Here is a 13,581-nt window from a genome sequence, read left to right on the forward strand (position 1 = left end):
AAGATACCTTCTCTGTGAAGGGCACCTTGCTGGATGTCACAGTGGTGGGATGGCAGAGACAGATGGGTTGGCATCTGTTGACTCCTGCCATCAACCTGATGGAGACTTTGTGTGAACACATGCATCCTGGTATCCTGCCACCATCAGGTCTCAAAATTCTGGGTGCGGGTAATGGGAGGACTCCTCTTGTACCTGGCATGGGAGGGCCCACTCTCACCCTTTGAGGGGAAACAGTCTCCTAAGATCCTATAGCCAGCAAAGGGTGTGGGTCTCCAGTCATGCAATGGGATGGCTGGAGGGACGAAGCACAGGGTCACGTCTCAGACCCACCCTAGAGTGTCCGTGTGACCCCGGGTGAGCCACACCCACTCTCTGTGCCTCAGTCTCCCCATCTGTGGTGCCAGAGGGGGCATGCAAGCTCTGCCCCCTTCCCCATTCCTCGCTTGGGTTGGGAAGATCCCCTGGAGAAGGAAATGGCTACCCACTCCAGTATTCTTCCCTGGAGAATTCCATGGACAGAGGAGCCCATTGGGCTACAGTCCACGGGGTCATAAAGAGCTGGACACAACTGAAGCGACTTAACACAAACACACACGTTTGTTTCCAGGGAAGACTGGGGACAGGAAGGGAACTTGAATCACAGAGAGGCAGAGCCAGGAGGCCTCAGGAAGAACCCAGGTGGGCTTCCCATTCTGGTGACAGGAGCCAGAAGCAAGACAGGCCATGACTTAAGGTCATGCAAGTCACCGTGCCCCATCCCGGCGCGTGAAATCTGCTCTCTCTGCACCCTGCCCAAGACCAGTGCCACATCCCATGCACGTGGACAGAAGTCACAAACCTCCCTTCTCACCGATACTTTATTTTCCATAAAAATCCCCCAAAGCCCGTGGAACTGATGTCTTTACATCATGACAGTAATCATAATGAATTGTTTTAAAAAACCACAAAGCTGGCTGTCGGGACGATGGGCGTGTGAACTACGACCTTGCGTCGGGGGGGTACTTAGGGCTCACCCCGTGTGTCACAGAGGAAAACCCAACGTCCCTTCACAAGGAGGGATTGGTGTCCATTGTATTTCAGCCAAAACTGCCCCATGAATAGAAATCTTCCACAAAGCCCATTTCAGAGGGTATGGCTAGGCTCCCGCCTGGATATGGTGGCCCCATCTGGAGCTGTGCCTTGGAACCTCACGCACCTGTGGAGAGGTGGCCGGCCTGGAGACCACCTCCCTGGGGGGCTGGCTCTCTCTCTACCCTGGAGGGGGCTGCATGGCTGGGTTGGGGTCCTTGGTTCCACTTGCCTGCTGTTTGTGGCTGCTGGTGGTCCTGAGGGGTGGCAGGTGGGCCACAGTGAGCTGGGAGGCGGGGTGGGGGTCCGTGTTGAAATTTCTTGTTCGACCAGAATCTTTAGGCCACAAACTCCTTGAGGGCGGGATGGTTTGCCCCTCTCGTCCCTCTGCGGCCTCTGCACACGTGTTTTTGTGCACATGGTCAGTTGTGTTCGACTCTTTGCGATCCCACGGACTGTAGCCCGCCAGGCTCCTCTGCCCATGGGATTCTCCAGGCAAGAATACTGGAGTGGGTTACCATTTCCTCCTCCAGGGGATCTTCCCAACCCAGGGATCGAACCTGCGTCACCTGTGTTGGCAGGCAGATTCTTTACTCCTGAACCACTTTGAAAGCCATCTTGGCTCTGCAGGCTCTCAGTAGCTGTCAGGTTGGGTGGAATGCATCGGTTCCGATCCCCAGCTCCTTTCTCACTGTCATTGAAGCACTGTTTCTAGGAGTTACTGCGTATACTGTACTGTGGATTTGTGGGCCTTGCAGGCCACATGTCCATCTCATCAGCAGAGCAGAACCAGTCACTTGAACCTGGAGGTCGACACAGCCCTGCAGATGCCGAGGCACCTTTCATAAAAGGAGGCACTCTGGGTAGGTGAGGGGCCTGAGCGGACCCAGGATGGAGGGGACTTTCGGTGGGGGGCTGGGAGTGGGGGGAAGCAGCCTGCTTTGGGCTCCAGGTAACTCATCTGAGCCAGAAACACGGATCCTGTCCTTTATTTGACATTCGGGAAACAGGGCAAAAATACAAATTAAAAAATCCCACCAGACACCCAAAGGCCCCAGGCTTGCAGGAGCAGTGCTGGGTTCCAGAAGACAGAGGCCCAAGGCCCTGCATCTTCCAAGATGGGAGCCACTGGCAGGGCAATTCCCCGCCATGTGGAAAGCCTTGTTGTCCCTTTGCCTCAGTGCTGAGAGCTACTGGCTCCCTCCCGTCATCAGGGTAACCCTAGATGCACCCCCTTGATGCCAAGAATCTCCTACTGGGAGATGATTGGGGTAGGGGGTCGATCAAACTTGGATAACGCCAGCCAAGAAGCCAGCCACAGAGGCCAGACATTGCCCCTGCTTGACTTCTGCCCAAATTTGTGGAAACAGAGGGCTTCCCTGGTGACTCAGATGGTAAAGAATTTGCCTGCCATGCTGGAGACCAGGGTTTGATACCTGAGTCAGGAAAATCCCCTGGAGAGGGAAATGGCAACCCACTCCACTATTCTTGCCTGGAGAATCCCATGGACAGAGAAACCTGGTGGGTTACAGTCCATGGGTCAATGGGGTCGCAAAGAATCGGACACAGGTGAACTACTCACACTTTTCATGGAAACAGAAACTCTCAGGGTCATAGGGGATCGCAGGGGACCACTCTGTGCAAGCACTGCTCATCCTTTTCTTGAATGCCTCGAGAGACAGGGAACTCACTCCCTCTAGAGCCCACCTGACTGGCCTTTGGAGCACATTAGAAAAGTCTTTTTTTTTTTTTCTTTCCTCCCTAAGGAAATCTGTCTCCTTTTAATGCAGATGGCCATAGCATCCAGACCACTGCGATATATTTTTCCCAGTGACATTTGTAAGACTCAAAAGTCCAGTACCCTGTGTCTTCTTTCTTATCCGTCAGTATTTCTGCAATGAGCTTATCTTGAAAGCTGGTTTCTCAGCCTCTGCTCCCAGTGGGAACCCAAGGGGGCACATCCCAACTCCATGCTAGGGGGAGGGATTGGGGAAGTGAGGAGGCTCATTCTCTCAGTAGGAGGTATTGGTTGGGATTGCCCTGCGGCATGGCCTCTGCCTTCAAGGGGCTGGAGAATGTTCTAGACTGAGGGTGGGGGGCAGATTTGCAACTGTAGGGCAAAGATGATTATCAGTGGCCCTCACTGGTGCCATGGGCTCTGATGTTCCCCAAGGAGGTGGGAGTTATAGGAGGCGAGGGGGCTGGTTTAAAGGAAAAGCCGTGAGTTCCAAGGTCAGGCAGCTCCCCCAGGACATGGTGCTGCTGGGTGGTGCGGACCTTCCAGGCCCGACACCCAGGACTGCAGGGGCTGTTCTGGGAGGAAAGGCACGAGGAAGAATCCAGACCCAGCCAGGGAGTCGGTGGGCATCTGTGGCTCCAACCTGGACCAGGTGACAAGCAAGAGAAGGGTCTCGACCAGGAGTCTGTGCAGTGGGATGGGGTCTCTGAGGCCACCAAGAGGCACGGGCCATGCTCAATGCTTCCCCTTCTTCTTGGCCATGAGTGTGGAAGGGTGGAGAATTGGGTCCTTTTCCAGACGCATTAATACTGCATCATTTTTTAAAAAAGTGTTTTCAAGCAGCTAGAAAGGATGTTGGGTTTCAGAAATGGATGGGGGAGACGGGCACCCCACCGGAGACTGGGACTCGGGATGAGGTGAGGATGAGATCCAGGGCAGCAGGGCATCCAACAGAGGTTTCTTGGCATCTGAGATCTTCTTTCGTGTCCTCCTCTGTGCTCACGTCACTTCAGGACATGCTGGAGAGGGAAAGACATGGTCAAGTTACCGTGATTGGATTTAGAGAAAGTGGAAAGTGTTCCATGTGTGTGGAATTCAAAAGAATGATCTAATCTGGCTTTGGCATGCCCTCAACAGCAAGAGTAGCACCTACCTTGCAAAGTCTGCCACCTGCCATCCACCTTCCAGATGTGGTTCTGAAAGGCACCTCTCTCTTGGTGCCCCAGCCAAAGAGCAGGCCTCAGGGCAGGTGACCTCAATCAGACTGGGTCAGGTTTCAATTCACCCATCTATTCACCATCCTTCCATCCACTTATCCAACTCACTATTCATCCTTCCATCCACTTATCCAACCAACCATCCATCCATCCATACACTCATTCATTCATCCATCTAACCAACCATCCATCCATCATCCATCCATTCATCCCTCCATCCACTTATCCAACTCACCATTCATCCCTCCATCCACTTATCCAACCAACCATCTGTCTATCCACACACCCATCCATCCAACCATCCATTTATCCATCCACCCATCTACACATTCATCCATTTATCCATCCATCCATCCACCCAACTAACCATCCATCCATCCACACACTCATCCATTCATCCATCTAACCAACCATCCATCCATCATCCATCCATGCACTTGTCCAACCAACCATCCATCTATCCACACACCCATCCATCCATCCAACCATCCATTTATCCATCCAACTATCCATCCACATCCATCCAAGCAACTATCCATCCAACCATCCATCTACACACCCATTCAACCCTCCATCCATCGACTTATCCATCACCCATCTACCCATCTGTCCATCTATCCATTGGACCCATCTATCTGTTTTATCCACCCACCCATATACTTGTCCATCTACCTATCCATCCATCTATACACCCATCTGTCCCTCTATCCACTGCTCCCAACCATTCTTTCTATTATGTATTTAATCATTCAAAAAGTGCTTGTTTTGTATTATCTCTGCCTGAGGATCCCCGGGGGAGGGGGGCCTAATTCTGCTGTTTGTTGTATCTGACTTTTTTCATGGTGAATGATTTCCTTTTGTGTTTTGTGTCTGTGGACGGGGACTGATTTTCAGAACACATGGATTGAGATGGTCTCATTGGAAATGCATTGAGAACTTGCCTCTATTCAGTCTCCAGGAAAGTACTGGTTTAAGACCATTTTTGATGTTTATTTCTCAGCTTGGGGCTTCTTGGGTCACATGGATAGTACTAAGACATGTGGCTGGCCCATGTTACAGATCTGTAGCAGAGAATGTGGTCAGGGATTAACCCTGCACATTCCAAAGAAAAGTCTGGCCCTTTCCCAGCCCCTTGGAGGCCACCTCCATGACCTTGGAATGTCCTTCTTGATAAGAGTATCTCTGTTTGCCTGGGACCTTGGGTCATGCTGGATAGTTTATGCTGACTATTGGCCATGTGGTATCAGCTCAACCTCTGGAAAGGCTAGAGAGACGAAGGTCAGCCACATGTATAGTCCACTGAGCATATGACTGACCTCCAATAAACACTCTGGACACCAGGGCTCCTGGTGAGCAGCACAGTTTGGTGACACTTGGTGTGCGCCACCACACTTGGCTGCTGGGAGAATAAAGGGCTGTCCCCACGAGTCCCCTGGGAGACAACAGCTGGGAACTCGCACCTGTCTCTCTTTGCCCAGCCCCATACAGCCCTTCCTATTGCTGATTTTGATCTGCATCTACCCGTCCACTGTGATAAACCATAACCATGAGCAGATCTGCTTTGCTGAGTCCCGGGAGTCCTTCTAGCAAACCATGGACCCTGAGGGTGGTCCCCAGGACCCGTGACACACAGGGAGGCTTTTTCTGGCATCTAGAGCCGGGCAGACACACTGAGATAGGTTGCGGGCAGGCATCGCACCCTTCAGCTGAGTTAAGTCCCAAGTTTCAGGGGTCCTGGCTATGGGTGAATGTCTCAGCCAGGGTCCTCAGTCTGGGACCTCCCATCAATGGCACCCCCTGGAGTTGGGCAGGGACCAGCTACTCACTCAACCCCAGAGGAGGCCCTGTTGTCAAGGTAACCATGATCTCCCTGCCTCCCTGGTGCAGCATCCTCCCTCCACCACCAAGTCATGGGGTACTCATCCAGGCTAGGTTCCATTTAGAAATGTTTCCAAACAAACGTGCCAAGAACAACCCCTCCCCCCTCCCCCCGGCTTCCCACGCACCTCGTTTCCTGATCTTCTGTGGCCAGAGCAGACCTGTGGGGAAAGGAAGGAATCCCAGCATTAGTTGCCTGTTTGGGGAGCCTTGGCATTTGGCTGTGAGCCCTATGAGGGCCAACACGGCTGCATCCTGATCTGGCACAAAACAAGCATCAGCGTGTGTCTGCCTTTTAACAAATGAGCCAGGACAGGTAGTCACGTGGACGGCCAAGCCCCCTGGCTGCCACAAAGTGAAACCACCAGTGCTGCTGCAGGTCCACCCATCTGGAAGGTGGAACCCATCCACCAGGACCTACCCAAAGGCCAGCCAGAACCTCCATCTGAGAGCAGATCCTGGTCTCTCAGGCACATCATTTGCCCCTGGTCCCCGTGCTTGGCCTGTGATAGATGCAGGGTGGGAGGAGGGGGAGGGAACAGTCCCAAGATATAGCCACTGCCTTCAAAGAGCCCAAGGACAGGAGAAGAAGGGCACAACAAGCAGCAAAGGCAGGAGGTAGATGGCACAGAAAGAGACAGGGAAGGAGGGAGGGGGCTTCTAGAGACCAAGGAAGGGGCCATGCCATCTGTCTACACATCCCAGGGTGAGGTACTAAAGGACTTTTATAATAACAGAGAGTCACTGGATTAAAGACAAATGAGGAGGGGGATGGGAATGGAAGCAACTGCTTAGTGGGGTACAGGGTCTCCCTCTGGGCGGAAAGAATGTCTGGGAGAGACCTGCTGGTTGCCCTAAGCTGTTGTTGTTGTTGCCCAGTCATGTCTGACTCTTTGCAACCCCATGGATTGCAGCACACTAGGCCTCCCTGTCCTTCACCATCTCCGCGAGTTTGGTCAAACTCATGTCCATTGAGTCGGTGAGGCCCTCCAACCATTTCCTCCTCTGTTGCCCTCTTCTTCTTTAGCCTTCACTCTTTCCCAGCATCCAGGTCTTTTCAAATGAGTCAGCTCTTCGAATCAGGTGCCCAATTATTGGAGCTTCGGCTTCAGCATCAGTCCTTTCAATGAATATTCAGGGTTGATTGCCTTTAGGATGGACTGGTTTGATCTCCTTGCAGTCCAACGGACTCTAAAGAGATGTACTAAATTCACATTAAAATGGTTTGATGGAGCAGGTCTCATGGTGGGCCTTTTTTTTTTTTTTGCTTCACTATGAAGCATACAGGATCTTAGTTTCCAGACCAGGGATTGAACCTGCGTCCCATGTAGTGGAAGTGCGGAGTCTTAACCACTGGATCAGCAAGGAAGTCCCAAGGTGGTCTTATTTCAGCACCATAATGACCTCAGATCACCTTCATCTGATGCTCTTTGGGCTCTGAAGCTCCTGGCAGGTGTGAGCTCTTGCCCACGGCCACCTGGATGCTTACCTGTCTTCCGCCAGCCCCGCCTCCGCCTTCTCTTCAGACCTGGGCAGGACATACTCCGGCTGCGGCCTTGCGCTGGGAACAGAAAGAGGTGAGCAGGGGTGACCAGCTGGCTGAGTGGGCTCAGGGGCTCTTGGCTCCCACTGCCCCTCCATCTGGGCTGCCGTGACCCGACAGCAATCTGGAAAGGGTTTGCATGCCCTGGAAAGCACCGGGGCCCAGAGGGTGGAGCAAGTGATGGGATGGTCAGGAATTCATGAAGATGAAGGCCATGGAGAGAAAGAAAGAAAAAAAAATGAGAAAAAAATATATAGAGAGAGATTAAAAAAGGCAGAACAATAATGAAGAATAAAAGATAACAATCCCTGGAGGGTAAAACCAGACCCCAACAGCAAAGTGAGATAAGAAAAAGAAAAAAATATATATATATATATAAAATAAGAAAAATATAAATAAAAGTGATCAGACTAATAACAAAGATTAGAAAATAATAGAATGAGAAACCACAATCACAGAAAACTAATCAAACTGATTACATGAACCACAGCCTTGTCTAACTCAATGAAACTATGAGCCATGCTGTGCAGGGCCAGGCAAGACGGACAGGTCATGGTGGAGAGTTCTGACAAAACATGGTCCACTGGAGAAGGAAATGGCAAACCACTTCAGTATTCTTGCCTTGAGAACCCCATGAACAACATGGGGCAAAGAGATATGGCGCTGAAAGATAAACTCCCCAGGTTGGTAGGTGCCCAATATGCTACTGGAGAAGAGTGGAGAAATAACTCCAGAAACAATGAAGAGATGAAGCCAAAGCAAAAACAACCCCCAGCTGTGGATGTGACTGGTGATGGAAATAAAGTCCAATGCTGTAAAGAACAGTATTGTATATGAACCTGGAATGTTAGGTCCATGAATCAAGGTAAATTGGAAGTGGTCAAACAAGAGATGGCCAGAGTGAACATAGATATCTTAGGAATCAGTGAACTAAAATGGACTGGAACAGGCAAATTTAACTCAGATAACCATTATATTTACTACTGTGGGCAAGAATCCCTTAGAAGAAATGGAGTAGCCCTCATAGTCAACAGAAGAGTCCCAAATGCAGTTCTTGGGTGTAATCTCAAAAATTACAGAATGATCTCTGTTCATTTCCAAGGCAAAACTTTCAATATCACAGTAATCCAAGTCCATGCCCCAACCAGTAATGCTGAAGAAGCTGAAGTTGAATGGTTCTATGAAGACCTACAAGACCTTCTAGAGCTAACACCCAAAAGAGATGTCCTTTTCATTTTGGGGACAGGAATGCAAAAGTAGGAAGTCAAGAGATACCTGGAGTAACAGGCAAGTTTGGTCTTGGAGTACAAAATGAAGCAGGGCAAAGGCTAATTGAGTTTTTCCAAGAGAACACACTGGTCATACCAAACACCCTCTTCCAACAACACAAGAGATGAGGCTACACGTGGACATTACCAGATGGTCAATACCGGAATCAGATTGATTATATTCTTTGCAGCAAAAGATGGAGAAGCTCTATACAGTCAGCAAAATCAAAACCTGGAGCTGACTGTGGCTCAGATCATGAACTCCTTATTGCCAAATTCAGACTTAAATTGAAGAAAGTAGGGGAAACCACTAGGCCATTCAGATATGGCCTAAATCAAATCCCTTACAATTATACAGTGGAAGAGACAAATAGACTCAGGGATTAGATCTGATAGACAGAGTGCCTGAAGAACTACTGATGGAGGTTCGTGACATTGTACAGGAGGCAGTGATCAATACCATCCCCCCAAAAAATAAATGCAAAAAGGCAAAATGGTTGCCTGAGGAGGACTTACAAATAGCTGTGAAGAAGAGAAGTTAAAGGCAAAGGAGAAAAGGAAAGATATACCCATCTGAATGCAGGGTTCCAAAGAATAGCAAGGAGAGATAAGAAAGCCTTCCTCAGTGATCATTGCAAAGAAATAGAGGAAAACAACAGAATGGGAAAGACTAGAGATCTCTTCAAGAAAATTAGAGATACCTAGGGAATACTTCATGCAAAGATGGGTGCAATGAAGGACAGAAATGGTATGGACCTAACAGAAGCAAAAGATGGCAAGAAAAGGTGGCAAGAATACATAGAAGAACAATACAAAAAGGATCTTCATGACCCATGGCTTTACTGTGCAGAGGATGAGGCCCAGGCCCCCAGGAGGCTCCCCAGGGCCCTGGGCAGGGGAACACCAGATGGATTCCCCTCTCTTCCACACCCGGAGGGACCCCTGCTCTGTCTCCCCTCTCCCCTGCACCCACAGGACCTACATGGGCAGAGGGTGCCCTTGGGGGTGTCCCTGGAGGACAGAGGGGGTCCCAGAGACTGGAGGGGGCCCAGAGGGAGGTGGGCCCTGGAGGATGGAGGGAGCCCTGGGAAGGAGGAGGGAACCAGAGGATGGGGGGGTTCCCAGATGGTGGAGGGCCTTTGGAAGGGAGAAGGAGGGGGCATGCAGAGGATGGGGACCCTAAAGAGTGGAGGGTTTCCTGGATGGTGGAGGGCTTGGCCTGGAGGGAGGAGAGAGCCCTTGAGGGCAAGAGGGGAACCCCGCGGAGCAGAGGGCCCAGTCCAGAGGACAGATTGGGGTCCCCAGAGGGGTGAGGGGTCTCCAGAGGTGTAACAGGAGGGAAAGGGGCAGGGAAAGGGAAATTTTTGAAAGAATGACATAGCCCAAGGACACAACATAAACCAATAAGAATCAAATAGGTCCAAGATGGGAGACAAGTGAACTCTGATTAGACCTTGATCCTCGATCTGCAAGCTAAACGACACACCCAGAGGCACCACAACAGTTCCAAGGCACTGTCAAAAGACCAAGGAGTGGGCAGTTGCCCAATTCCTGGAAATCTCCACCCTTTTCCCCAAAATAGTTGGAATAATCCTCCTACTCGTTAGCCTATGAAATTACCCACCCTATAAAAACTAACCACACCACATTCCACGGCCGAGCACGCCTTCTGCAAAGGCCCACACTCTGTGGACTGCACTTCTCCCTGCATCTGAATAAAGCCACCTCTTACCTATCACTTTGTCTCTCACTAAATTCTGCAGTGAGACATCAAGAATCCGAGTTTCATTAGGTCCTGAAACAAAGCACTGTGGGTTTTGGCTGGGTTCGAGTCCCAATCCAACATAAATGGTTTCAGAGGGAGGAGGAAACTGGAAAGCAGGGAGCGGAGGGGGACCTGGGGGGTGAGCCCCGGTGGGTGGATGAGGCCGGGAGAGCGAAGGTGCTCCTGAAGGGTGGAGGGCTCAACCTGGGGGTCTTAGGAGGCTCCCCAGGGCCGAGCCCCCACTGTCATCAGCATCATTAGAAGGACTCTACTGAGCCCACTATTTTTGCCCAGTGGGTTACACTGGTCCTAATTCCTCATGATAACCCACAGGATGGCTGTGAATTTTTCACTTGCCTAATGTTACGCTGAGACTGAGCAGGGGAGCCTGGATTCCAGCCTGGGTCTGACTCCAGTCCCTCTAGAGAAGGCAGGGCTTTGAACCACATGTGTGCGTGACATGGGTCCCAAGTGAGTTGAAGCTGCCGGCTTTCCCCAGCCGTAACCCAGCTCAGAGCCAGCCCCAACCCGGCCAGAACATGGGCCACTCTGCACAGACCTTTCTCTCCTGGCCTTCAGCCGTTCCTCCTCGTACCTGGAAGAGAGAAAAAGGAGAAGGCTTAAGAGGTAGCCTGGGAATTCCCTCCCCTCTGGGAACAGGAAAGCAGTCTCACTGTCACATCTGAACACAGGCCAGGCTTCAGAGCAGACAGGATAGCCTGCAGCTACTTTACAAGCCCCACCTCACCCCATCCCAGGGCAGGGATAGCTGTTTTACTGGCATATTCCAGTGTCTGCTGTCGCTGCAACTCAGCAGACATTTCTAGCATCTGCCCTAAACAGAGCCAGGATAAAGCAATTAATTATTAATGTGGCTTTGTCTACAGACACCCCACCCCCCGACAAAGGGCAAGAAAGTCAATACTTTCAGCTTTTCAGACCAGTCTCTGTGGCAACCCCTTGATTCTGTTGTAGCTCAAAAGCAGCTGTGGATGGTTTGTAAATGGACAAGTATAGCTGTGTGCCAATAAAACTTTATTTACAAAGACAAGCCAGGGGCCAGGACTCACTGGCTCCTCCGCCTGCACTATAGGGGCCAGGTCCACGGTGTTCTGTCATTTCACAGGTGCCTGTTTCACTCTGTTTCCCTCTGTCCTGCTCTCCCACTCAGGTCTGGTTCTCTGGCAGCCTGACCAGGTGAAGCATGGGTGGTTGGGAGATGAGCAACCCTGGGGATGATGGGGATGGAGGTGGGGCAGTGCTCCCACGGCACAAGACACTCACTGTAGCACACAGTCTGGGATCTGCACGTGCTCCATGGGGATGAGCTGCTCCAGATCTTCCAAGCTGTGCACATACTGGATCTTGTTGATGAACTTGACGCTGGTGGGAGAAGGAGGGACATGTCTGAAAGCAAGCCCTTGGGGTGGTGACTCAGGGTCAGGGGGAGTGATGGCAGCCAGGGATGCACACACAGCCCTATTCCAGGATGCCCCAGCACACTCACCCAACCTCCCTCTCAGCCCATGCCAGACCTTACCCCCTGCCCCTAGTGCAGGTACAGAGCAGAACCTGGGGTCTCTGCCTGCAAGAAGGGAGGGCTCCTGAGCCATGTGTCTGAAACCAGTCCCCACTGAGCAGAGTTGTTGTTCAGTCACTCAGTTGTATCTGACTCTTTGCGATCCCATGGACTGCAGCACACCAGGCCTCCCTGTCCTTCATTATCTCCCTGAGTTTGCTCAAATTCACATCCGCTGAGTCAGTGATACCATCCAACCATCTCATCCTTTGTCGCCCTCTTCTCCTCCTGCCTTCAATCTTTCCCAGCATCAGGGTCTTTTCCAATGAGTCGGCTCTTTCCAACAGGTGGCCAAACTATTGGAGCTTCAGCTTCAGCATCGGTCCTTCCAGTGAACACTGAGGGTTGATTTCCTTTAGGACTGACTGGTTTGATCTCCTTGCAGTCCAAGGGATTCTCAAGAATCTTCTCCAGCACAACTTGAAGGCATCAATTATTCGGTGCTCAGCCTTCTTTTTGGTCCAACTCACATCTGTACACGACTACTGAAAAAACCATAGCTTTGACTATATGGACTTTTGAGCAGAGAGGGAAGGAAGGAAGAAAGCAGAGAGGAACGAGGTGCTATTAATACCAGACTCCAGGCTCCATCTTCCCCAGGAGGTGCTCCTCTGTCAATCTCCCCACAATTGTCACTGTCTGGTGGCACCAGTAGTCACTTGGGCATGAGACAGGTGCATGTGGGGACTGCTGATTCATCCTCCATTCTTCCAGGGTGAATGGCTTCTTCCCGTCCAAATCCAGCTCTGGCCACCGGCTACTACTGACGTGACTGGTCACCAGCTTGGGGCTTTGAACTTGTGATTTTTTTTTTAAAAAATTACCTTAAATCTAATTTTGGTACAATGTCATATAAACTCCTTTTGAAGGTCAAATCAGTTTTTCTAACAATGAGTTACATTCTCTAAGGCTAAGAGAAAGTAACTGTACAATAAGTCATAAAATAATCAAATAGGGACTTCTCTGGTGGTCCAGTGGATAGGACTCCGAGCTTCCACTGCAAGGGGCCTGGGTTCGATCCCTGGTTGGGGAACTAAGATCCTACATGCTGAGAAGCATGGCCAAAAAGTAAAATAATAAAAAATAAAAAGAGGAACTAAAGAGCCTCTTGCTCAAGGTGAAAGAGGAGACTGAAAAACCTGGCTTGAAGCTCAACATTAAAAAAAACTAAGATCATGGCATCTGGTCCCATTGCTTCATTGCAAACAGAAGGGGAAAAAGTGGAAGCAGTGACAGATTTTATTTTCTTGGGCACCAAAATCACTGCGAATGGTAATTGCAGCCATGAAATTAAAAGACGCTTGCTCCTTGTAAGGAAAGCTATGACAAAAATCTAGACAGTGTGTTAGAAAACAGAGACATCACTTTGCCGACAAAGGTCCAAATAGTGGCCATATTACACGGTATGAGGGATCTTAGTTCCTCCACCATGGATGGAACCCAAGTCCCCCTGCACTGGAAGCACAGAATCTTAACCACTGGACTGCCAGGGAAGTCCAATTTTAAACTGCGTAAAGCAACAATA

General features: G+C 50.6%; 1 protein-coding gene across 1 annotated transcript in view; it reads right to left on the reverse strand.

The window, feature by feature from the left end:
• Positions 1-851: 851 nt before the first annotated feature.
• Positions 852-13,581, reverse strand: part of ATCAY (ATCAY kinesin light chain interacting caytaxin) — a 39,940-nt gene continuing 27,210 nt past the window's right edge. Inside the window, exons 9-13 of the mRNA XM_061150676.1 lie at positions 11,762-11,860; positions 11,037-11,072; positions 7,391-7,462; positions 6,030-6,062; positions 852-3,825 (exon numbers count right to left, since the gene is read on the reverse strand). Coding sequence (XP_061006659.1) covers positions 3,816-3,825; positions 6,030-6,062; positions 7,391-7,462; positions 11,037-11,072; positions 11,762-11,860 — 250 coding nt within the window. The 3' untranslated portion in view covers positions 852-3,815. The remainder of the gene's footprint in view (positions 3,826-6,029; positions 6,063-7,390; positions 7,463-11,036; positions 11,073-11,761; positions 11,861-13,581) is intronic.

The sequence above is a fragment of the Dama dama genome, chromosome 9, assembly GCF_033118175.1.
Source record: "Dama dama isolate Ldn47 chromosome 9, ASM3311817v1, whole genome shotgun sequence".
NCBI lineage: Eukaryota > Metazoa > Chordata > Mammalia > Artiodactyla > Cervidae > Dama > Dama dama.